The sequence below is a fragment of the Acartia tonsa genome, chromosome 2, assembly GCF_053477335.1.
Source record: "Acartia tonsa isolate MP-2025a chromosome 2, ASM5347733v1, whole genome shotgun sequence".
Taxonomy (NCBI): Eukaryota; Metazoa; Arthropoda; class Copepoda; order Calanoida; family Acartiidae; genus Acartia; species Acartia tonsa.
This window is the reverse complement of record NC_137261.1, coordinates 45,635,706-45,661,481: the sequence shown is the minus strand read 5'-3', so window position 1 is coordinate 45,661,481 and position 25,776 is coordinate 45,635,706. Positions and strand designations below refer to the sequence as shown.

Below are 25,776 nucleotides of genomic sequence, written 5' to 3'. Positions count from 1 at the left end.
ATAAATAATTATGAAGATAAAAAAATGTTACTGAAAAGTTGTTCCTATGTTCATTTTGTATTGTATAATCACAGGACAAATAAAGTGTAATATAGAACTAACCAGTGTTGTGACATTTCTATTATTTATTGGCTTTAGAAACTGCCTTTATCTAGAGGATAAAATAAGGTAGATTACATGCTATCAATCATAATTTTCTTCTTCTATGAAACATCAAAGATACAAAGAAAAAATTTCTGGTAAATTCTATCTTTTATTAATTTTTACGTATTTAAAAATACTTAAATTTAAGATAATAATCTTAATTCTTTTATTTATTTATTTTTAACTGCTAATATTTAGATTAATTTTTTTTTGTTTCATTTTATTTAAATAAACGCAAATGCATTAGGAAGTAAAAAAAATATTTCAGCACAAATCTATTAAATCTTTTTCGCTAAAAGTTGGATTGCGAATAATAAATGTCATCTAAAATTTTTTGTTTCAACAAGTAATAAGTATTTTTAAAAATTCTACCCTTTCTTTTTTTGTAAAAAAAAGCTACTAGATACTAAAGCCGCAGTCATTGTAATTTAAAATAGAGCACTGAAATTACACCTTCGCTATAAAATACAGCTAAACTAACTTTTAAGGCTGCAATTCCAATGGTATTGGATTTGATACTTCTCATACAATTTTCCTATATGTAAATCCAATACATTTTACCTTTCACACTTTAGCGTTTCAGAGATAAGTGAATAGTCAAAAAATAGGCATTTAAACCACTATTTGCATTTTAGATATTAGTCTAGTCAAAGGCTTTTAGTATTATAAACGGCTTTCCGTGGATACAGAACGTACAGTTATAAGATTAAAACTATTTTTTTTAGCCCCAAGGTGCCAATGATAGACATAGTTTTTTTCGTATGGATGAGAACCGGTTCATATCCACCGGATTCGAATGAATACGAGAAATCTATTTATAATCACTTGGTTGTTGCAACAGATTTAAATGTACTTTAATAAAGTGGTACTCACAGCTGGCTAAAATGACAATACTAACCCCATCCACCCCCTTTAACCCATTCCCTCCACTCATACTGAATGAACAAACTTACCAATAGATGAGTTCCATATTGACGTCAAATTGACGACAAATATTTCCCTGTCAATTTATTCACGTATATCCTATATCCATTAATGTATATTAACAGTCAAATTACAATTACTTTGCACATATAAATATGTGAAGCTCTTTAGGTTTCTTGAAAATGAAAAATAAAATTATTTTAGATATGTATTAATATATTTTAGCATATCTAATAACAATTTACTTATTCTCTTATCCCAAGCTTGCCCACACACACACAAATACACATCTGAAACCTATTTCCCCGATCAAAACAGGATAAATGAGGACACATTTAAGCTGGCACCAGAACTATACAAATATAAAGATATACTATAACTGTTTAGACATCTTTAACCCCCATTTACCTTACATTTACCTTTCACAGTTAGCACATTTATTTTTATGTCAGCTATTGGTTTTCTCCATAGAGGGAGGGGACACTGGACTATTTGTTACACCAGTCCCCAAAGTTTTCTAATAAAGTTTTCTTATTCGTTGGCTTTGGATATTTTATTTTATATTCATTGGTTGGTGTTGAGTTTTTTTCATTTTGTACATACAGATTATCCAATAGCGAAGCTACTCTATTAATATTTGAATGTCTTTTTTATCTTTAAGGTAAGGCAAAGTGAAAATTGATATTTTGAAATAATTTTGAGGATTTCCATGAACACTTTCTATCTGTGTTTTTTTACCCTGGTTAAATTTTTTAAAATGTATTTCCAATAGGTATTCACTATATAAAGGGTGAGCAAAAAAAATGCGTACCTTTTTAAAATTAAAATTGCGCGGCTTGTGTTAATAGTAGAAAAATGTTATGCATATCGTTAGAACCGCTATGAGGTCTATTTTTAGGAAATATAAAAACGATTTCTGTGCTACACATAGTTTAGGAGCTACGTGTTAAAATGTTCCAACTGACTTAAAACTTGACTTACGAGTAAATTTTGGCACATTTTACCATCTGGCTCCTAAATATGCGTAGCACAGGAACAGTTCTTATATTTCCAAAAAAATACGGTTCATAGCGGTTCTAACGGTATGTGTAACATTTTTCTACTATTAACACAAGCTGCGCAATTTGAAATTTAAAAATTTTGGCATCTCTTTTTGTAAAATATCTTCTCTAATTTTTAGTTATATCTTAAAATTTACTCGCAAGTCAAGTTTTACATCAGTTGGGACATTTTAACACGTAGCTCCCTAACTATACGTAGCAGAGGAATCGTTCTTATATTTCCAAAAAATAGAGTTCAAAGCGGTTCTAACGATATCATTTTTCTACCATTAACACAAGCCGCGCAATTTCAATTTAAAACGGTACGCATTTTTTTTTGCTCACCCTTTAACTGACCATTCGAATGTTTTGGTTTTGTCCAAAGCACAGATAATCTATGGGTTTTTTTACATTTTCTATACACTTTTTGTGTCATCTATCTTCAAGTGTTTTTGTGTCCTAATTTCCAATAAAATAGATTGGGGGCCATTTTAACGCGCTCATAATACATTTTCAATGTATCCATGGGGACCTTTACACATAAATCCTCCTCAGTCTTGGGGTGTTTATACAATCACGTTGAGGCTTTTTATGTAGCTAATACAATGCCTTCTATATAAAGGCTAGTCAAGGTTGTTTATACCCCATTTAAAGATTAATTAAAATTAATGAAAGATCCTTTTTAAATCTTCCATAAAATGCACAACCCAGCCAATCCAAAGTTTTAAAGATATTTGGCATCCAGGGGCGTCCAAGCTTTTTTATTTATTTTTTTTTTTGGGGGGGGGGGTAATCACCCCTTTACCCTCCCCCCCTTGGACGTCTATGTTGGCATCTCAAAAAATCTTATTTATCACATCAAACATTAAAATAAGTTTTGCTGGTAAAAATAACCATACAAATAAAGAAAGACCGTCATTCTAGCAATGCCATGCTATCATTTAACGAAATATTTTAGTTACTGCGCTAGTTAGGGTAATGCTTAACCATGCTTTGACTAAAAATCATCATGAATCATCCTAGATTAAAATATTTTTTTAGCTGACAAGTACGAACACTTACATGGATGGGCAGATATCCTATTGAAATAAATACGATGCAGATACTTTTATTATCTCCCATGAGACTACAAAGAGGGGTCATACAGTTTCTTTTTGGTGGGAGGAATTGGGGGAAGGTTCACCCTTAGATGTAGAGTTCTACGAAATATTTTTATGAGAATAAGCTTTTATTTAAATTATAAACCTTTTAATTTTAAAAATAAAAACAGTTAAAGAAATTTAGTTATGTAGTATTAGATGCAACATTAATGCCTTTTATCGAATATTATTTATACATAAAATACTTCATTAATGACAATTCATTAAAATATTATCATTGTAAACTACGTTAATACTAGAGTCATGTATTGAAAGCTATTCTAATAGGTAAACATCAATTGTCATAAGTTTTTTTTTCTGAATATATAAACCGTTACTCTAAATAAACTCTCTTACATATACTGCATCAGATAGTTAAGCTGTCAACAAAAATAGCCTGCCTTTATTTTTCAATTCAACCATTTAGAGTTGTTTAGACAGGTACGCCAAAAATATACAAAAGCAAATAAGGAGAAACTTACTGTTTTCAATACCAGTTTTATTGGCTCCAGGGGGATAATGCCAAGCTAACAAAATGTAACCTATACTAAGATTTATATTTGGTTTATGTACAATACGTTACGATACATATTCTTTCATTATGATTTAAAACTGGTATTATTCCAGTAGAAATAAATTCGTCTAAATTTAGGATGAAAAAGGAAAATTTTTCTCATATCAAAATCTACATAAAACAAAACTTCTTAAAGAGAGAATGTTGAAGAATAATTAATCAGATTTTCTTTTGATTAAAACTGGTAATGAGTTTAACTTCTCTCTCAAACAGACAATTCATTTTTCTCAGTTATTCAATTAATTTTATATTATAACAAGTATAAAAATTTCCATAATATAAATGATTAGTTAGCCAAAATCTCAAATAAAAACAATGGTTACTTCAGGCGATGAAATCCATACTTCGAGTTTATTTTTGAAAAAAATATTCTTATATTATTCAGAAGTTTAATATTAGTACAATGAAATATATCAAGATTAAAAAAAAATATTAGTTAAAGAAAAATTAATTTATTGGAAATTAATTCTAATCTTAAAATTTTATTATATAAAATTATTATTATATTTCAAATCTTTGAAGATAAAAGGAGGAAAAAACATACATAAAAATAATAAAATCTTTATGATACTAGAACATAAGGAATTAAAATGGCGAGAATTATGAGAAACACTAGACATAAAGAATTAATGCTAGTAAACATGTATTATTCTCAGGGATCTAAAGGGATAGGAAATGGTCGATTAATTGATGTACATCCAAAATGATGATACACAAAATTACCACTTCTGTACATAGCAATTAGTGGTTGAAACGTTTGGACACTCGACTTAATAAACCAACAAATCAAAATTCAATTAAAGACCCCGAGGTTTTTAAGCCATTGAATAAGAAAATGTTATTACAAGACTTTGGTGATTAATGTAATAAACATTCCAATGTCCCCTCTATCCCTAATTATTCTAAAGATTAGTTCCACAAGAAAAATAGATAGATAAATATAAGAATGGGTAAAGTAGTAGTTATACATAACAATACCTATCCATCTGTTTTTCTTATAGGCAAAGGAAAAATTCGATGGAATGGTTGAAAATTGGTTAGATTGATTAGCATGGAAATGTATGTACAGAAGAATAGAATAAGAATGATAAACTATAGATAGATTAATTGATTGATGTTTATAAGAGATCGAGATTAAAAGTTTTATAAATATAAAGATAGATGGATCAACATATTATATTCATAAAAAGTGTCCTCACAATCTGGTAAAAATTAAAGTAAAAACACTTTGACATAATTTATATAAAAGCTAATACAATTGACAATAAAAAAGAATTACTAATTGTATAAATTTGTTGTTGATCCGTACCTCCCAAAAACAAGAACATATTTGTTTTATTAACAGACGGTTAAACTTCTGCTTGATTTTTGTTAAACTAGTGGTTGCACCACTAGCATCTAGGGGCTTTTTTATTCAAAGGACCAAAAGGTTTTTAAAAATAGTCTTAAACCATTCCAAGGCATTAATAAAAATAATGAACAGCCTTAAACCATTCCAGGACCTATGTGAAGTTTCCCAAAAGAGGATAACTCTATCAGTTCAGTTTATTTAAATCTGAAGCTATAGAAAAAACCTTACTACTTTATTTCATAATTTTTAAGGGTGTTATAGGAATATCATTCAATGTCATTAAAGTAGTAAATTATCATTTAAAGATTAATTTTGAAATTACGAAAGCACTAACTGGGATATACTGTATAGAACAAAATTACAAATTTATGAATAAATTTTGATTCACAAAACACCGTTTTTTCATAAAGGCTAATTTTGCTGTTTTGATACAATTATTACAAAAAACAAAGACAAAGCAGAAGAAACACAAAACCCTGGAAAAATGTCATTTTCATAAAAGTTTATTTGTCTTAATGTGACATGTTGATTTCTTCTCATATTTGTTCTACAATTTTCATAAAGAATTGAGCATAGGGACAATAATCATATGTAAGGTTTTTTTTTGCTTGAAGCTTAAGATTTCATAAACTGTAGAATTCTCACGTTTTTAAGACAGAGTACCTATAAACCAGGGGTGCATCTGCTCGTTGTAAATAACAAATAGGAGACTCAAACATATAAAGATAGCATCATCGACTGCATGGACCTTATAAGTTTTAATTCTTTTTTGTAGCTTATCAATTTTAATTAGTTAGAAGGATGTAAATGAATAAAAACCATAATCTTACTCTTCTGAATTTAAAGAATTAATAAGTTTTTCAAACTAAAACTAGGGGAGGAAAATTACAAGCAAAGATTTAACATATTTTCCACATTTTTATGTTTTATAATAGCTGCCATTTCTTTACAACGAATTTCCAAATAAAGTTAAACCATCTTTCCAGAATTTTCTTATTCATGAAATAAGCAAAATTTTTGTCAACTTTTAAGAATTATGTAATATACAGTGTGTTTTTTTTATGAGCACTTTTTTGAAAGCAATTTTACCCCACTTATAGTTATCAGAATTTAATGATCAATGGCTTATTTTCTTCGTTTTTTAAGGGAAATTATGAAACAACAAAAAAAATTACAGTTTTTGTTGAAAAAGTACAGTAAGGTTGACACTTAGGTGTCAACATATAAAAATGGTTTTAGCGCATTTTTCTTAAAAAAAATGGATTTTCTGTAGTCGACTTTGGGGGGCCAGTACTCCCTCCCTGGTTGAGATATGACCTTCAAACTTTGATATGTTCTAGTACATGTCCCTAATAGTATCTGTATACATTTTTAGCTCTATTTCTCAACTTTGAAGTGTTTAGCAGCCATTCTTGCAAAAGGTTGATTATTTGAGCATAAGAAAAATGCGCTAAAACCATTTTTAAATGTTGACACCTAAGTTTTTAATTTTCAACTTTACTGTACTTTTTCAACAAAAACTGAAATTTTTTTTGTTGTTTCATAATTTCCCTTAACAAACGAAGAAAATAAGCCATTAATCATTAAATTCTGATAACTATAAGTGGGGTAAAATTGCTTTCAAAAAAGTGCCCATAAAAAAAAACACACTGTATAATATCATGTTCATGTTTACTGTTTTAAGAAAAGATTTTCTAGTTTTGGGGTTGGTCCGTATGTATGATCTTTAATTTAAGCATTGAAGTCAGTCCTGTATTTTACCAAGACCTTTTTTTTGACACCAATCATGTACAATAATAATATACCATTTATATGATTTTTGGGATGATGATGCCTAGGATGATAAAACACTAATTATTTTTAAAATCGGTGAAGGTTCTCTTATATAAAAAAAGAGGTCCTCAAGCTGAAAAACAAAATAAAATATCAAGGGTTCATTTCTATCAAGGGTAAGTGGGTTGAATTAAGCAACACCTTAAACCTTTTAAACCATACATAAACTATTTCAATTATTTACTCTTTATGTAATTTTTATGGTAATAATTTTCTTTGTATTAAAAAAAGGTTGGCAACATCCATAAAAGCGACACTCTAAAATCAGAAGAAATGACTAACAAATTACTAAAAAAAAAGTCCACAAGTCTAAACAAAATTGTAAATAAATTTGTAGAAAGAACTATCCGTTACGGAAGGACTGACGTACTGACTGACCCTAATAATAGAAAAGCTTCGCTTTTAAAAAGAGCAGCCATGTAATATTGTGCACCTATAGAATGTGGAACCAGGCATAACTTACCATCTTAGTTTTAATTTATGTACATATTTAATTTAATTATCTTACCCTCTCTTCTTAGATATTACATCAAAAACAACTTGGTTAACTAATTTTCTGTCATATTTCAGATTATGTAGAATGAATTATGAAGAGTAAAAATGAATTAAAGTGACTGTTATAAAAGATATAATGGAAGATAGAAATTAAAGTGATTTATAATAGTGACTTTTTTAAAGAAAATCTCTGATGAATTCTTCTGTAATCCTGATTGTTTTTGGCCTCCTGCTCAATTTGACCAATGGATACTGCCCCAGGTTTGTTTCATTTCTTTTTTCACACAGTAATATCATTATACAATATACAAATTTGATTGATTGATTGATTAGTCATAGTTTTGGATCCTAATTGGTATTGAGTAGGTAAAGACACTTTTGATTAGCCATTAGGGACAGCTCAAGTCCATGTTTAAGTACATTATAAATTGACCAGCATTTGGTCCTCCTTATTATTACCTTACCCTAGCAGGACAATTACGATCTTGGATGCTATGTTGGTCACGTCTACGCCGTGCATCTACCTTCAACAGCAGCAGCAACAACACCAGCAGCAGCAGAAGAAGCCAAGAACCAACGACTACAATCTCCCACCTTTCTTACCATATCATCAACCATTCCAGAGGATTTTTAACATCAATGACAAAGAGGACAACATCTCCGCTAAATCGAGTTTTTAAATTGTCTGACAAAGAATAAGACTACACCAGCTTGTCTTATTCGGCTTCTTCTCATCAGAGCTGGAATCGAACAAAATCCTGGTCCTACCTGGTACTGTTCATTCTGTACAAAACGACTTGCTTCAACATCAGTTCAATGCTCCAACTGTTATGGCTGGCTCCATGTCAAATGCACAAACCTATCAAAATCATCCGACAGGCATAAACTTAAGAACTTCATTGGACCATGCTGCATAACTAATCAACAATCCAACACCCCCACAACCCCCCCTGGTCGTGCCCCCGCTGCCCCCAGTCGTGCCCCCCCTGCCCCCAGGCATGCCCCCAGTCGTGCCCCCGCTGCCCCCAGTCGTGCCCCCGCTGCCCCCAGTCGTGCCCCCGCTGCCCCCGTACGTGCCCCCGCTGCCCTCAGTCGTGCCCCCCCTCGAGCTACCCCCGACCCCCAGCCCACCCCACCCCCTTACAACAAAACAACCAACAACAGCAAGAGCTCCTGAAAATATATCAACATAACATTAATGGAATCAGCGGCAAAATTGAAGAGATATTGCACGCCCTTGAAACAAATAACTATCTTATTGCTGCAATTCAGGAAACCAAACTTACTGAAAAATCTAAGCTTCTGAAGACACCTAACTACACACTTGTACGTAAAGACCGCGGTAAAGACAAAGGTGGAGGACTGGCATTTCTTGTGCACAAGGATGTCAATTTCAATCTCGAGAAGGAACCTGCCATCCTTGATCGTGACCCCCATCTTGAATCATTGACCATCAGCTTACCTGGCATAAACAACAACAACCTCTATGTACGAAATGTGTATATACCACCACAGAGCAGCTGCTCACCACAATACAGACCACCTATTGACCACCTAATAGATGGTCTTGGTAACTCTTATTACATACTTGGTGATGTAAATGCGCACCATGATTTATGGTACTCAGATGACACACCTGACCAACGAGGCAACCTTATTGTTGATACCATCTCTGACCTTGACTGTGGCTTCTTAAATGAAGATCTTCCCACAAGAGTTACTAACCTGGCAACTACTGCTCCTGATATCAGCCTGGCATCCTCAAATCTCATCCCAACTACCACCTGGCGTACAGAGAATAAGCTTAGCTCAGACCATCTACCTATCTCTATAAGCCTGGCAGTAGAGTTTAAAAAGTTCAATGCCAAGAACTACACCTTTGTAAATTTCTCAAAGGCAAACTGGCAACAGTTTAAAGACTCTACAGAAAAATCTTTCTCGAAGGCCATAAGAATCACTAATGTTTACACAGCAGAAAAATTCTTTAGAAACACCCTTCTTGTTGCTGCTAAACATTCAATTCCTGCTGGTAGGATTCCCAAAACCTACAATGCCCTACCCACAGAGGCAGTTAGACTTATTGAGGAAAGAGACAACATCAAGAAGGATAACCCTGGTGACGGCAGAATTGATGATCTTAACAAACAAATAAATACCAAGACCAGAGACCATCGTAAACAAAAATGGCTCCAACACCTGTCCACCTGTCAACCTGGCTCCAGAAAGCTCTGGAAGGCCATCAAGGGCCTTACTGACCATCCACCACAGCCAGAAAACCAAGGTATATCCTTCAAAGATCAGATCTTTAATGATCCCATGAAAATTGCTAAGAATTTCAATAAGCAATACACACCTGCTGCTGTCAGAAAACCCGCCCAAGCCCTCAGACGTACCCTGCGCAATATTAAGAGCAAAACTAAAACCCCTCCCCCAGTCTTCACTCCTGCTCAAACAGCCGAAGTCATTCGTAAGGTCAAAGCCTCTAAAGCTCTTGGTCCGGACAAATTATCACCCATCATGCTGAAGAATATTGGACCGCTTGGGATCCAATACCTCACCAACATCATTAATATGTGTATAAAGACTTCACACATCCCAGCAGTTTGGAAGAAGGCTAAAATAATCCCCCTTCTTAAACCTGGCAAACCCCCTGATAAAGGTAGCAGCTACAGACCCGTCTCCCTGCTGTCCCCAGCTGCTAAGACCCTGGAAGCACTGTTACTTCCACTCGTTAATAATGCTGTCAAGCTTGCTGAACATCAACATGGTTTTCGGAAAAAACGATCAACTACAACAGCCCTCCAAAGCATGCTTGACCACATAAACAATGGCTTGAACAGAAAGAAACCAGTACACCGCACAGTCTCTGTTGCAATAGATCTCTCTAAAGCATTTGATACCGTTGATCATAACATCCTTCTAGAAGACATCAACAGACTCGAACTAAATGCTTATGTTAAACGGTTTCTGTGTGCCTACCTGAGAGGAAGACAAACCTATGTGTTATTCAGAAACGCACGGTCACCACATAGAAAGGTTAAACAAGGGGTTCCTCAAGGTGGTGTTTTATCACCTGTTTTGTTTAATCTATATATGTCGACATTGCCTTCACCTCCAGGAAAGATCAAGCTTGTGTCATACGCAGATGATTCCAATATCCTCAATTCTGGCCCCATCATTGAAACAGTTGTGGAAGAACTGAATACATATCTTTCCACCTTGGACTCCTGGTTCAAAGGCCGAAATTTATTCATCTCTCCTTCTAAATCTTCGGCAACCCTGTTCACCACATCTTCAAATGAGGTTGGCAAGACTCTAGATGTCAAAATTAATGATGAAACAGTACCTACTGTCCAGAAACCCAAATTTCTAGGCATCACTTTTGACAATATACTGTCATTTAAACAGCATACGTTGAATTTAAAAACCAAAATACAGGCCAAAAACAACGTCCTGAAATGTCTTGCTGGCACAGATTGGGGTAAAGAGAAGGAGGTGCTAACAAACACCTACAAAGCTCTTGGCCAATCACAGTTGAACTACTGTGCTCCAGTTTGGACACCACAACTGAGCAACACCTCCTGGAGACATCTACAGACTGCCCAGAACTCAGCACTCAGAATAGCTACCGGATGCCATCTTATGTCAGACATTGACCATCTACATAATGAGACAAAAATTATGAAGGTTAGACCTCATTGTGAGATGCTGAGCAAGCAATTTTTACTCTCGACACAACTGCAGGACCACCCTAATCCGGTAAACCTTAATGACCCCCCACCTCCACGTCAAATGAAGCAAACACTTGCTTCAAAGTTTGGAGAAGAAATCAAGGACTTAACCACTCCAAACATGCCTGACAAAGTCTACAAGGCAAAACTTAAACATATTCACACCACCTCTGTTTGGAACATGCTGAACTCTATGGCAGACAACAAGGTCTTGAACTGCCCCCCTCCCCCTATCCAGGACTCGGAAAAGGACCTCCCTAGAGTCACAAGAACAACCTTGGCACAAATCAGATCTGGCTATAGCAATTGTCTTAACAGCTATAAAGCCAGACTCAACCCGAACCACACAGACAAATGCCCCAAGTGTCCTGCTACACACACCACCAATCACCTCTTCAACTGTCCGGAGAACCCCACCACACTCACTGTGTGCGACCTCTGGACAGCCCCTCTGGAAGCAGCCAGGTTCCTGAACCTGCCTGTAATTGATGAATACGGATGAAAAGGATCTGGGCTAATAGAAGAAGAAGAAGAACGATCTTGTTAGAGGATTTTTGGAAAAGAGTTGTTTATGTACGCGACTATTGAGTATCCTAACAACTCAATTGTTAGGATACTCAATGCCTTTAACCATTTTCAAAAATCAATGCACATCATGAAATATGCTTTTGTTTACTCTATAAATTCATATGTAAAAGGTGTACAAATAATTCTTAATTTTATATACAGAACATTTTACATTTGTTTGTGAATGATATATTGCCCGCTTCAATATACAGTACAGTACATGGTAGAAGATATAACTCACTTTGTCCGCCTGACTGTCAAAATTTCAATAAGCCTTTTCTGTCAAAGAAACTTTCATTACATCCACTTATTATCCTCCGACTTTTGATGAAATTACTGGTTTTGGCGTTATCGCCCTTGATCTATGGTAATAATGTTTTACAGAAAGTATTGTTTTTCTATTACCACACGTTAATTATTTTGATTTGTTTATTATTGGTATTTGTGTATTGATAATCTTTAATTAAGTAAAGAAAAAAATCTTTTTTTATGTATCGCAGTATAGAGGAGATTATATTTTTAGAACAATTAATCATTAAACAGTAAATGTGACAATCTAATTTTAATATTACAAAGACAAGAAAAACAAAACCTGTCATATTTAATTCAATTTGAAAAAAAAATGAATCTAGTGCAGTTCACGGTGAACTGTTCCTGTTAACGATAATCTCCAAAAATCTATGAACTTAAAAGGCTGCAAACGACCAAACAATGAAAAGTATAGATTTATTATGTACACAAATAATGTGGGTTAGTCATTACATAGATTGGAGATAATCGTTGCCAGAAACATTTTTCAGTGAACTGCAATAGATTCTAAAAAAATATTGTTATTTAATTTTTAGGTCGTGTATTTGCAACAATGAGAGACTATGGGTGAAATGTGATAATTTCAGGAAAACATACAAACTATTATTTATCTATCTAATATGTTTATTGGATTTTTAAAAATGTATAGAAATGTCCATCTATTTTTATACTATCTATTTATTCTATATATCGTTATTTATCTCTAATTCTATAAAAACATTGATTTACTATTTATTTATGATGAAAATAAATACTCTATCTATTTCCATGGACTGTACATATATTTATGTTTATCTATCTACATATCTATTCTAATTTTCTTTTTTATCCAAATATCTTCTGTACAAATTAAAATTTTAAAAAATCCACAGTCAAACGCTTTGTTTTATTCAAACTGTAGTTAAAATAGAATTTAAACATATTCAAGTTTCAAGTTAGAAAGAAATTAGTATTGTACTGACGATGACAGTAGAAGTATAAAATGTTTAACCAGAACTTCTAACTTTTCAACAACTCTTGATTACAAATTTATTTTACATTTTAATTTTATGTTTCTTCATTTAAGTTAAAAAAAATTTTTTTTAATTTTTTATCTGTAATTCACAATAATACAATAAAAGATCAGCCTAAGTCTAAACATTAAAAATAAACATTAAAAAGATTTTTAAAAATTCCTAAATCTAAGTTTCAATCCTTGCCAATCTACAAAAAAAGTACAAATTTACTTAATTAAAAAATGTGCTTAAAATAGCAAACCAACCATTAAGCACAATTTATGAAGTTGCGGTTTTAAATTTCAAGAATAATTAATTAGTTTTAAATCAAATATATTTGCCAAAAGTAATTTGTTAAAACAATCATATTTTTGTCCTATTTTATAAACATCCAATTTTGAGATAGTTGAGTGTACAAACTTGTACTTAAAATCCATAGATAAACTTTACGGATGAGTATTTATTTCCGCACATGCAATAAATCTTCAAACTAATACGTGATGCATAGACTTTTGTGACTGTAAGTGATAATCATGAGGCTTCATTTTTGATTTTTCAATCAATTTAGCCGGCTTTTGTCCGAAAATGTTTTGGATATTTTTATAAAAAGAGCCAGTAGCTATAATGCAGTAAAAAATTTGCTACTTATATTATTATATTTTACTGATTCGTAAAAATCCACTCTTTATGTTACTTTGTTTTTCTGTTTGTGTTTTACACATATTTTACAGATTCGCTACTTGTTGATGTTGTCATCCTTGTTTAGTTTGGTAATGAATAGCGAACATGAAATCATATGACGTTATGATATGATGCGGTGATGAATGCACATCAAACTGTGTAGGTGCCCTATTCAAATAGAAATATTATTTTCACTTTTAATTTGAAAACTCGGCGATTTGGAGAGAAGGGGGGAGGGGGGGCAATAGACTGTTAGTAAAGTTTAAAATCTCGGAAAGATTGCAACTTAATTGTGTTGTACAAAGTAAAATTGTCCGATGTCAAATTTAAATAGTTACATTTTCCATTTCGAGAGTGTCGGATAGTCCAAGCCTTGAATATTTATGGGAAATTGAATCTCATATTCGTGAAAATGTTCATTAGATATTTGATATGAAAATTGAAAATTTTTCTTCATCTTTATAATTGATTTTGATTACTATTGAAATGATCTCAATAGATTATCAACAAGGCGTAGGGATGAGGTAATAATTGAAGAAATTATGTTTACAATTGAAAAAATATTAAATTTAAACTCTATATCTAAGTAGCAAAATGACAATGTTTTAATCAGAAAAGCAATAAATTGTAAAAAAAAAGTAGGAAGAATCATTTAAATTATTTGCCGTTTTAGTTGTTTTTGCTTTCCAATCATTGATCTAAATTAATAATGATGAATAACCCTGCTTTAGTCAAAACAAAACAATTTTTTGAGTTAATAACTCCACCCATTGATCTTTAAGGCTATGGCTATAAAAATTTTGATTGTTGACATTCTTGTTTACTATTTTGACAGAGAACCTCAACTTTGGTACTTGAACAATATATATACATGTATGTAGTATGTATGTTATGTCTATTGTATATAAATAGTTTGTCAACTACCTTTCAGCTGATTAGTTTATACATGTTCTTGACTTTCAAACTTTAGTCAGCTCCATCTATCCTTCTATGTATAAGGTTAAAAAATGTAAATACATATTTTTCATTATATAGAAGCATTAATTTCTAAACAAGGATGACAACATTCATTTAAGCAAAGCTCTAAAACGATAGAACAAACGGACATTAACACTTGCATAGTGTCAGAACTGAATAATCAAAATATAAAAGTGTAAGAGTAAAAGCAAAAAATCTAAGTACATTTGTTGAAAAAATGCTTGATACAGGATAATGTTTACAGGATAATATGATCAAACTTACATTTTTAGGATTTCATTATAGATTTGCTTAGTTTGTTGATCCAAACGGACGGACCAACCCTAATGGAAGAAAAGCTTTGCTTCTATTAAAAACATGACCCATATTTAACTAAATCATACAAATTATCATAATTATTTTATAGTATAAACCGTATATTGAATAATCTCATCAGCCCCCTTACATTGGTTTGACCTATATATTTATCTGTCATTTGGAATTTCTTTATTTTTATCCATTTATTAACTTGCCTTTCAACCTAAGTTATTTGTATATTTATATGTTTGTTTTAATACTTAATTTTATAGTCTCTATATTGTTTTCTTTAACATGAATAATTATTTTGACATTTTAAAATTTTCTTAAACCCTCTTATTATTAATTTTTCAACTTTGTATTTGGATTTTGTAATCTTTCTATTTATATATTTATCTGGTCATAACATATCTATATTTTATAAACTATCTTTATCTTTTTTTAATATATAAATCTATCCATATATCTCTCAATCCTATCATATAAAGTAGTAAGCTTTTTTTGTCTCTAGCAAAGATTCTCACTAACAACTGAACCGATATGGTTTTCCTTTACAGTGAAGCTTCTTATAGATAAAGGGAAGGTTTTTAACTATTTTGGGGTAGGGTAGATCACTCACAACCTAGCAATATCTAACTACCTATCTCCTTCTGTACCTCTATGACTCTACATAGCTCTATATGTTTCCTATTATATATATACTAAACATCATATAACATCTAAATGTTGTAACTTATATCTATACCAATCTTTCAAAAAATAAATGTATCCATCTAAGTTTTGTATGTCTCCCATCTAGTTTGAATTCTGTTCCCATCACGTTGAATCCTCACATAACCTCGTTCACTCTTCATAACTCCAATATATCCACACTAAATCAAGGAACATTTTCATCTTTGTAACTGCAATCAGCAGCAGGGAAAGGTTATTTGAAGAAAAAGATTACCAAATATAAAACGAGTGTAATGTAAACCCTTTTTATATCGTAAACCCACTGCAATGTATGTAAATATACGTGGATATTGTAAAATGGAAATAATTGTCGTCAATCCAGCTTGCTAGGTCGGGTAAAATGGGGGAAGGGGGGCAAAGCCAATGGTAATGAAATTTGCTGCAAAATACAATTTTTACAAAATTTTTAATGCTTAATACATCTCACAGTCATTTTTTGTTAAGTTAATATGCCTATAAGACTAGTGGGTGATGCACACGAATAGATAAGAATTCCAGAAACTAATGATTTGTTTGAAGATCGAACTGCTTAACCCTTGAGTATTAAATCAGATTTAGATTTTTTTCTCTTGAATTATGGAAAGTATTTCATGAAATATGATTCTAAGAAATTTTCTCTTTTATCATCTATCCATCAGTTAATTCTTAGATTTGATTATTTTTTGGGTGATCTTTATATTTTAGATATATTTAATAGACTATAAAAGTTGGAAAGATTTTTAATCAATATAATAGATTTGAAATCTGCATAAAATTTTAAGGATTTTTTATAAAATTAGTTTTTTATATAATTCTTTATTTAAAGGCGCAAATACAAATTAAGTTAAATAATTTTGAGATCTGTGATTGGTGGATGGAAAACTATCTGCGCTCTGATTGGAGAAGCTTAAGTGACGTACATCATTCAACCAATTAGAGCGTAGGTAGTTTCCAATCCAGCTATCCTATTGGTCAAAATTTAATAACTTAAATCGTATTTGCGCCTTTAAATAAAGAATTATATAAAAAACGAATTTTATAAAAAATCCTTAAAATTTTATGCAGATTTCAAATCTATTATATTGATTAAAAATCTTTAACACTTTTATAGTCTAATATTTAACAGCTGAATTTATTCTATGGGAATATTGTTAATTTAAGCTGTTTTAAGAGACTACCTAAGCCTACTCTCAAAAATCAGCTTAAATTATGAAATATATTTTCAAATTATTTAAATCTTTAAGGAGATTAAAAAGATTAAATTTAGAATCCGATGATTTATCTCAACCAATTAGTTTTCCCTCTTTTCTAAAGACCTTTAAAAAAATGTTTCTTGATTCATTTGTTGGTTGTCTGTACTCCAAAAGGTTTACATAAATATTGAACCCAGACCTTAGCTAGAACTTTTCTAAAAGTTTAACATTTGGTGTTTGTGTAAAGTTTGTGTGATTAGAAAATAAGATCAGCATAATATGTACAAATGTTCCCTTTTCAGCTGTTCAGGGATAAAGGAAAAGTAAAGCTGTAAATGTTTTTTTCAATATTTGCCTGTTTTGTATTTAAGTTTGTTTTTTGATCAATGGTTAAAAAGATAGGTATATGAATGAAAAATCAATCTTTCAAATTGAAATTTTAAATAAACATATTCATGTAATGTAACAACAAAATGGAAATTATGAAATTCTTAATATTTACTTTCACATTGTATTACAGACAGCTTTCTGTGGATATTGAATAAAAAATATAAGAATAAAACCAGTTTTGTTGGGCCCGAGGTACTGTAGGCTTGGGTATTAATTTTGTAATTATTATTTCAAGTTATTAAGTTCATGGAAAATTGTCTGTAATACGATGCTATATTTAATTTTTCAGTTTGGCTGAGAACCGAATCTAATTTAACGGATATCCATCGATTTCAAAACCCTACTGGGAAAAATTGTATCTTCTATTCCCTAATTTCTGTAGCTAGCCTTTGAAGTTTTTTTTTCAAGTGAATGCGGTGCTAACGAGGAAAACAAATTCAATTAACATTTTTACTCTCACTTACTTACATGTAAAAGTCTATTTATATATTTCCAGTATGGCTTCGAAACCGATTAATATCCACAGGATTAGAACCGGTTATCAACCATACAGAAAATCGTATTGCAGACAATTTTCTGTGAATAATGAAATAATAAAAAAAAAAAATACCAATTTTGTTATCCCCGTTCATAAATTATTTTAAAGCAAGAAATTAATGTCTAATAATCCTTTGTCTTTTGTCCGTGTTATATTTGTAGGCCCTGCCCTAGAACTATGCACAGTGCTAAAAGAATAAAGGATTACCAAACTAGAGGACAAAAGTTATACATATGTTTTCTATTTATATAAAACATAATTTAACTTCCAATTTTTAAATAAAATTAGAAGATGATATCGATGTTATCTAAAATAATTTTTACATCGACTTATGGAACAGATTTATTATTTTTGGATTGGTTTTAAAAATTAATTTATAATGTTAGCCTACTTCAAAAGGTAGAATTTATGAGTGCCTTTACGGAAAGATCCCCTTACTTGATAATCATAAAATCTTTATAACATTTTTCCTGTAAATTTTGTAAATCCCTGTCCTGCCTGTGAGAAGTGGCATATTGCAGCACCTGAATAGCTTCTCTGGAATCCAGATTACCATTGATCCTAAAAATCTGTGCGGATTTGTTATTCGATACTCCTAAATCTTTGCCAAATTGGTTTGCAACAATTTCTGCATCTTTTTTATATTGATAGCTTAGGAGAAATTTAGCCTACACCCAAATACATTAGGGGCTTCGTCCCTAAAGTAAAAAAGCTTTTATACCTAAGAAAAATACTAAAGTACGATGATAAAAAGCGTCTGTATTTCTGTATATTCTGAATAATCTAGCTAACAACAGAACCGATTAGTTTTCCTTTACAATGTAGCTTCTCCTAGGTCCATGGAAGGTTTATAATAATTTAAGGGAAGAGTACCGCCATCCTTCCTAATAAATTGTCCTAAAAAACTCTCCTACCACACAAAAAAATCTTTTCTCTTTCTTTATACAACTAAAATCTAAAGTGGGGGTTGACTTACCCCACCTTCCCTCCCCACTCTCTTAATTAAAACTTGATTATACACAAGTTACAACATATCAAAAAATATTTAGAAATTCTGAAATAAGTTGTATGCCGAATTTGATATGAAAATTTTTTTTGGTATAATAAAAGAATGGATTGATAGATAAGAAATCTGTGAAACATCTCATAAAATCTTAGAACTTATTGGAAAAAGAACGATAAAAGAGATATAAGAATAAAGGGTTGAAATATTTGGTATGATTTTATTGGATTATTCATGTTTAATCTACTATTTTTTTTATAAATATTACCAGCGGATTCGTCCCTAGTCACTTGGGGCTTTAATAATAAAATGTTAAATCTCTCTCTCTCTCTCTCTCTCTCTCTCTCTCTCTCTCTCTCTCTCTCTCTCTCTATCTATCTCTCTATCTCTCTCTCTCTTCTCTCTCTCTCTCAGTAATTTTTCCTCTGTCCCTCTTTAATCTAATAAATCTCTCATCCCTCCCATAACCAGAAATTTAAGATGAAGATGGAAATATTTGGACAGGATTGCAGTTTTATGAGGCTCTCCAGGATTTAGACTTCTCCAGAAACCAGATTAGGAACCTGGCTGATAATGTTTTCTCAAGACAGGTAATTATCTAGCGACCTACAAAAAAAAAAACCTCAGCATTAGCATAAATTAAATCGTGCATGATTGCTGTCGAATAGGTACATACAGCTGCTATGTCTGAAACGTGGCACTTAGAGTTAGAGTAGATTAAATGTCTTGACCTATAAACAGGCAAAACTAAATACAATGCACAGTTAGGACTTCCAAATAAAGTTCGTGCAATAAAAGAGTTGGTTTTCTGCTGGATGTTACTTAACCTAATATTCTAACATCACATTCCATTACAAGCGGATTATGCTCTGCCTTTTCGAGATGATCACTTATACCTTTTCAACAAAAAAAATATGTTTACAGAAAAATATCTATTCAACATAAATATCCGTCTACAAATCTTGATCCTACTGAATACCTTTTGTTTTTTCATTTGTGGTCCTTTGATAAGTTGGGGACTCCACACATTGACAGACTAATGGTTATTTATAAAGAAAAGGGAACAAATATTTAGTCCAGACCCCGAACACAATAGGTGTATAGTATATATATTTGGAAACTGTGCTGACCATAGGTTCAGATCAAACAGAATCTAAATCATTGAAAATCTAGTTTTTCATTTGGAACATGAATAGAACTAATTTTTCCCTAGGCTATGCTCGGCTGCTACTAGCTTCTATTTACAATATGGCCACTCAATTTTTCTTCAACATCTCAACAATGAAAATTAAATTGAATTATTTGAGATGTAATCAAGGATGGCAACATACATACAAGCAAAGCTTAATACTCAAAAATAAACATTAACCATTATACAGTTGGAATGGCCTTAAATTTAAGCTGAAAGAAATAGGATGGTCTACTTTATCTAAATGATGATTTCTTTTTGTACAAAAATAGAAAAATTTAGCTAAAATCAATTTGTTATTAATCCAGCTTTAATAAACTTCCAAAAGGCTTACACATCCTTGTATTAGAATAGCATCGCATTTTCTGAACTAAGCTGTGGAACAGGATTCCATTATTTTTGTGTGTGTAAGAAATGTAAAATATATATACTGCATTCATTTTAAATTGAACACGTCGTAGTTTTTTTTATACTTTTGTCTGGAATAAAATTTATCAATACTTTCTTTTTTTTCTAAATAGATACCATTTTTGCATTTTTTCATAAAACTATTTATCTATAGATTTATTTATTCATAATCTAATCTATCAATGACTATTTAGAATGATTTATTTTAATTATTAATGGTTCTAACTATTATTGAACCTGGCCAGCAATTAATCCATCTATCAGTAAAATTATTTTTCAATAAATCTATCTACCGAAAAATCCAGGGATCTAAAGGGATAGGACAATAAACGATAAATTGATGTACGTACATTCCCAATAATGTTTAACAAAATTACCCTTCACACTCAGTGAACTAACCAATCAAATTTAATAAATGTCAACAAATAAGAAAACATTATTATAATTGTTAGAGGCTAGTTTAAAAAACATTCCAATGTCCCCTTCCTCACTAGAAATATATCTCTATCAAAGATTGATGAATCTATCTATCACTAAGTTATATATTTTTAGTCGAACCTCGTGGTGCTAAATCTAAGTTGGAACAAGATAACCAGCATATCAGCTGGCACCCTGGATGGACTGGTCAAACTGGATTACCTGGACCTACAGTTCAACCATCTGGACACTCTGGAGCCAGGGACAAATACTTTATAGATTAAACTAGGGATCTAAAGGGATCAGACGATGGCCTATATATTTATGGTCATCCCAAATGATAATACACAAAAATATCCCCTCTGTGATTATAATTAGTGATTAAAACGATTGGGCCATCAACTTAATGAACCAACCAATCAAAATTCAATAAAAGTCCAAAAAGTTGATAAGCCAACGAATAGAAAGCGTTATTAAATAAAAGATTAAAATACTAATAAGATGAGAAATTTTTACTTCAAAAAAGTGATTTTTGAATAATTAAATTTCATATTCTTATGAATTCTTAATGAAGATTAGAAAAAAAAGATAAGTATTGTTTTTTAATCAGGGTTGGGTGCCCGCGCCCCCAGGTTAACAACTCTGATAGTTAACAACAACATGCTCCACCACCTACATCAGGGATATAGAGGATGCTATTCAACACGCGACCATGACTTAATCTTGGCTAGAAACCATTCATAACTAAAGATGTTTAAAATGGTTCCTACTGCTGCTATGTCAGAAGCACGGCATTAATAGACAGAGAAGAGGCGATGCATTGGCCAAGAACAGGAGCAACTTATTACCATGCATAGTTAGGACTTCAGGACAAAGGTCGTGCAATCAAAGAGTTGGTTTTCTGTTGGGTGTTACTTAACTTAACACATCGGGTCGTTTGGAATTTTTAAATCCTCAATTAAACATTTAAGATATTTTATAAATAATAATTTTATTTGTACAATCCTACAAAATACTTTAAAATACTTGATTTTAACCATTACAAAATATATTTTAAAGATACAAATTACTTTGAGTATTTTTGTGTCTGTGGGTAGAATTATTAATTAAATATAATGTTTCAAATTTGTCAAAGATAAAGAGAAGATGAATCAAGATACAAGGAAAAGAAAATCCTCATTTCCAAAAAAAATGATGTCTATGAATCTATAGTTTGAACAGATAGATCTGAAGTCGGTATGGGCTCATAGAAGCTTTTTTTTATTTTTTTGTCGTGGAAGGGTTCCTCAAACCTCCTCAGAAGAAGGAACCCTGGAAAGAAAAATAACCCCCCAATTTGTTTTACTTTTTCAGAAATATAGGCTGGCGGGCGGACATTTTACCCTCGCTTAAGAATCTTCCAGAGGCGTTGTCGCTGGATTGATAGGATTTTACCGCTTCCAACCTCACTTTTTATTTAGTATGAAATTATAGCTTTAGAAAAGAAATTGAGGTGTAGATAAATTTATCTGCCGTTGTCTCCCTCTTCCCTGTACAGACAGAGATCATAGCTTACAAAACATTCTCTCTCATTTTCTTCAGAAAAAAAGTTTTACCTTTCAAATTAAATTGTATAAAAGCTCTTTATCTCTCTTTTGAGAAAACATACTTTAAAAAATAAGAAATATAATAAAGTAATAAATGAAAAACAAATAACATTTAGTAATACTATTATAAAAAAGGATAATATGATGTATTCCATAAATTGTTATTATTTTGTTGTAAAAAAAAGAATGTATTTATATACATACATATAAATAATAAAAAAATTTGTTTAACTGTTTGATATTTGAAAAGTAACTTTATAGGGGGGAGGATGATGTCTATAGCCTTTCTAGGCCTCATAAAAAGTTCACAGTTAACAATATAATACGCGACATTATTTGGTACTTTGGATTATTTGATATACTTACTAGCAATCAATATATCATTCCTTGGATGTTGCAACAGATTTTCATGTACTATAATAAAGTAAAACTCACAGCTGGCTAAAATAACGATACCCCCCATCACCCGCTTTATCCCATTCAATACCTTGTACTGAATCAACAAACTGACCAATAAATGAGGCCATATTAGAAAGATTATTCCTCCCAATATATCCAGGTATTTAAAAAGATGCATTCAAATAGACAAAAAGTTTGATGATGATTGCAGAGTAGAGCATTTATTCTTGTCAGGAACACAAACAAAGGTCAAGTACCACTGGTGCAAGGTTATCCTTGTTAAGTCTACTTTTTTAGCAATACCAATGGATATATTATGCTTGGATATTAAGTTATGACAGGGCAAATTTTGTCGTCAATTTAGCTTTCTAATTCTATTGCTTTGTTCGCTCATCCAGTAAGAGGGAAGGAGATTTAATTTTGGGGTGGATTGGAGGTAGCGTTATTTTTGCAAGCTGCGAGCATTGCCTTATCAGAGTGCATGAAAATATGCTGTAACATCCAAGTAATAATATATCTATTGCAATGTCTTTTTGTGTGTAAATTATCTCTTTTTTCTACAAACTTTTCCTAGTACACTAGAAAAAAAAGGATACCAGCAATTTCATGAATTGAATTACACGAAATGAAACAAATATATGATTAGATACCTGTTTGGTAAAGTTAATTATTCAGTTTTATACAGAATTTAAGCTTTTGTGTCATATTAGGTTTGATCAAATGGCAAAAATGTAATCATAATTTTTATCCGGGATGTTTAGGGAAGTTATCAACTGACTTCAACTTGCAACCTATAAGGGGCTAACCATTTTTCAATCAAATAAATTACATTTTAATTATTGTTCATTCTATACATGGTAAAATATGCAAATTTAGATATGTTGAAGTTTTGGTAAAATTTCAATATTTGGAACTGTGTACTGTTCTCTATACCATAAGTTACTATTGTTCATCTCTGGGGTGTAGTCAATATTCTGCACTATCAAGGTTTTGCAGCATCACATAAATGTTTCCACCTATCTTTCTTTCTGGACATCTAGTGTATATCTTTCTATCTGGCTACCTGTATTGTATATCACTCTATCGCGGATGCATATAAACTTTGTCTTCAAAAGGTTGCTGTTATATAAGTGCAAGTGGTTAGCAGAAAGTAGGTGTAATCTGATGTCCATTTAAAGCTGGAATTTTTTAGTAGAGCAATTATGCGTTGCAATTGAAGTGTTTATGGTAAATGTTATGATTTACAAGGACGTCCAAGCTTTATTTGTTTGTTTGTTGGAGGTGAGGGGGGGCCGGGTTCTGAATTGAGAGGTATTCTTTAAATTTAGGGGAGGAAATCGCCAAATTTTGTGTCTCTTAAATTTTACAGAAAGGAGTTAAGTAAAATCTTGTTTATTTCCAAAGTATACAAGATTTAGAAAAAAGCCTGATGATAACTTTCGGAAGGTTGCGAAAGCATGAAACTTTAAGTTAAAGATAAATAAAATAAAAGTTATTTATGAATAAGTCAAAGAGAATAAGCAATAAATTTCGAGCATGTATAGAAATAGGTTGAAATGATGAAATTGTAAATTATTAATTAATTGTACAACTTAATTCTTAATTTACAATGCACATTAGTATGATGCATTTATTAAGTTGTACCATAATTTACGCAAAATTTCAAAATAGAATATTAGTTATTTATCGAATCATGTTATAGCTTTCCGTTGATATTAAAATGAACAAATATAAGATTAAATCCAGTTTTGTTAACTCTAAGGGACAAAAGTCCTGGGCTAACTAAGCTGATATTAAATTTTTCATTTTAACATTCTTGGAAAATTGTCTGCAATAAGATTGTAAAGTATAGCTGAGAACCACCTCTAATTTAGCGGATATTATTCTGTTTCAAAGCCATAATCAAAATAGAAAAGAATTATAAATTATAATATTTTTTTATCAGAACCCAAAGTTGATACACATATTTATTTATTTTTCATTTTTTCTTCTTTTAATAATGAATGTATAATAAATGTATAAGTATAGATGTATAAACAGACAACTGCATGGACCCAGTATTGGGGTCCATTTGTCTGCTAGCAAATTGCTTTCTACTCTTTTGTAGCGACTTGACCGTGTTATTATTTTCGACGCTATTGGCTAATATTTAAAGGTCCACGGGGTAAGGGCATACAGTTATCTAACACCTCCTATTGTTTTACTTTGGTGAATGTATGACAATTTGCAGAAGCGATTACACACCATTTGATAATTATGCATTTAAAGATTTGTTATGCATCATTAAATATTATGTGTCATCAACAGTTGAAAATGAGAACAAAATTTTCATAATTTAGCATCAAAAAATATTTTTTACAAGAGAAAATATTATTTTAATCATACTTAAATCCATTTTCATAATATGTTATGAAATATATGACAAGAAGCTATTAAAATGGCTTTCGTTTTTAATTTGGCATGAAAGTAAAAATTTTCTAAAAGTTCTAAAATAATGCTTTAAAATGATATAATAAATGTAATAAAAATGAAAATTTTCTTTGAAACTGAAAAATGTACAAGTCTATAGAGTTTAGACCTTGAAATAGTTTGACAAATTCCTTTCAACTTTTAACAATTACTTTTTGGGCAAATAGTCAACCTGACATTTACTCTCTTCATCCTTTTTTTCAGTGATGGAATTATTGTGGATGATACTATCAAAATTAAGTTCTTGTCGTTATTGCGGATTGTTGTGTCTATGAACGAAGCTTTATTTTTTATTTTTCACATATTTCTCCATATCTTTGGTATTTTTGGTCTGCTTTACAATTTTTTGCATTTATTTAGAATCCACTCAAAATTTTACTTTATTTTTCTGTTTGTTTTCTATACATATTATAAA

At 31.3% G+C, this 25,776-nt stretch overlaps 2 protein-coding genes across 2 annotated transcripts in view; both read left to right on the top strand.

Annotated features, from left to right (window-relative positions):
- Positions 1-25,776, top strand: part of LOC145311985 (ATP-dependent translocase ABCB1-like) — a 516,884-nt gene that overhangs the window by 222,681 nt on the left and 268,427 nt on the right. The gene's annotated exons all lie outside the window — the stretch shown is intronic.
- On the top strand, positions 7,580-21,186 carry LOC145312576 (reticulon-4 receptor-like 1). The gene is made up of 5 exons (XM_080151831.1): positions 7,580-7,761; positions 12,644-12,694; positions 15,858-15,942; positions 19,400-19,483; positions 21,043-21,186. Exons 1-5 carry the CDS (start codon positions 7,694-7,696, stop codon positions 21,184-21,186), a joined length of 432 nt encoding a protein of 143 aa, XP_080007957.1. The 5' UTR covers positions 7,580-7,693.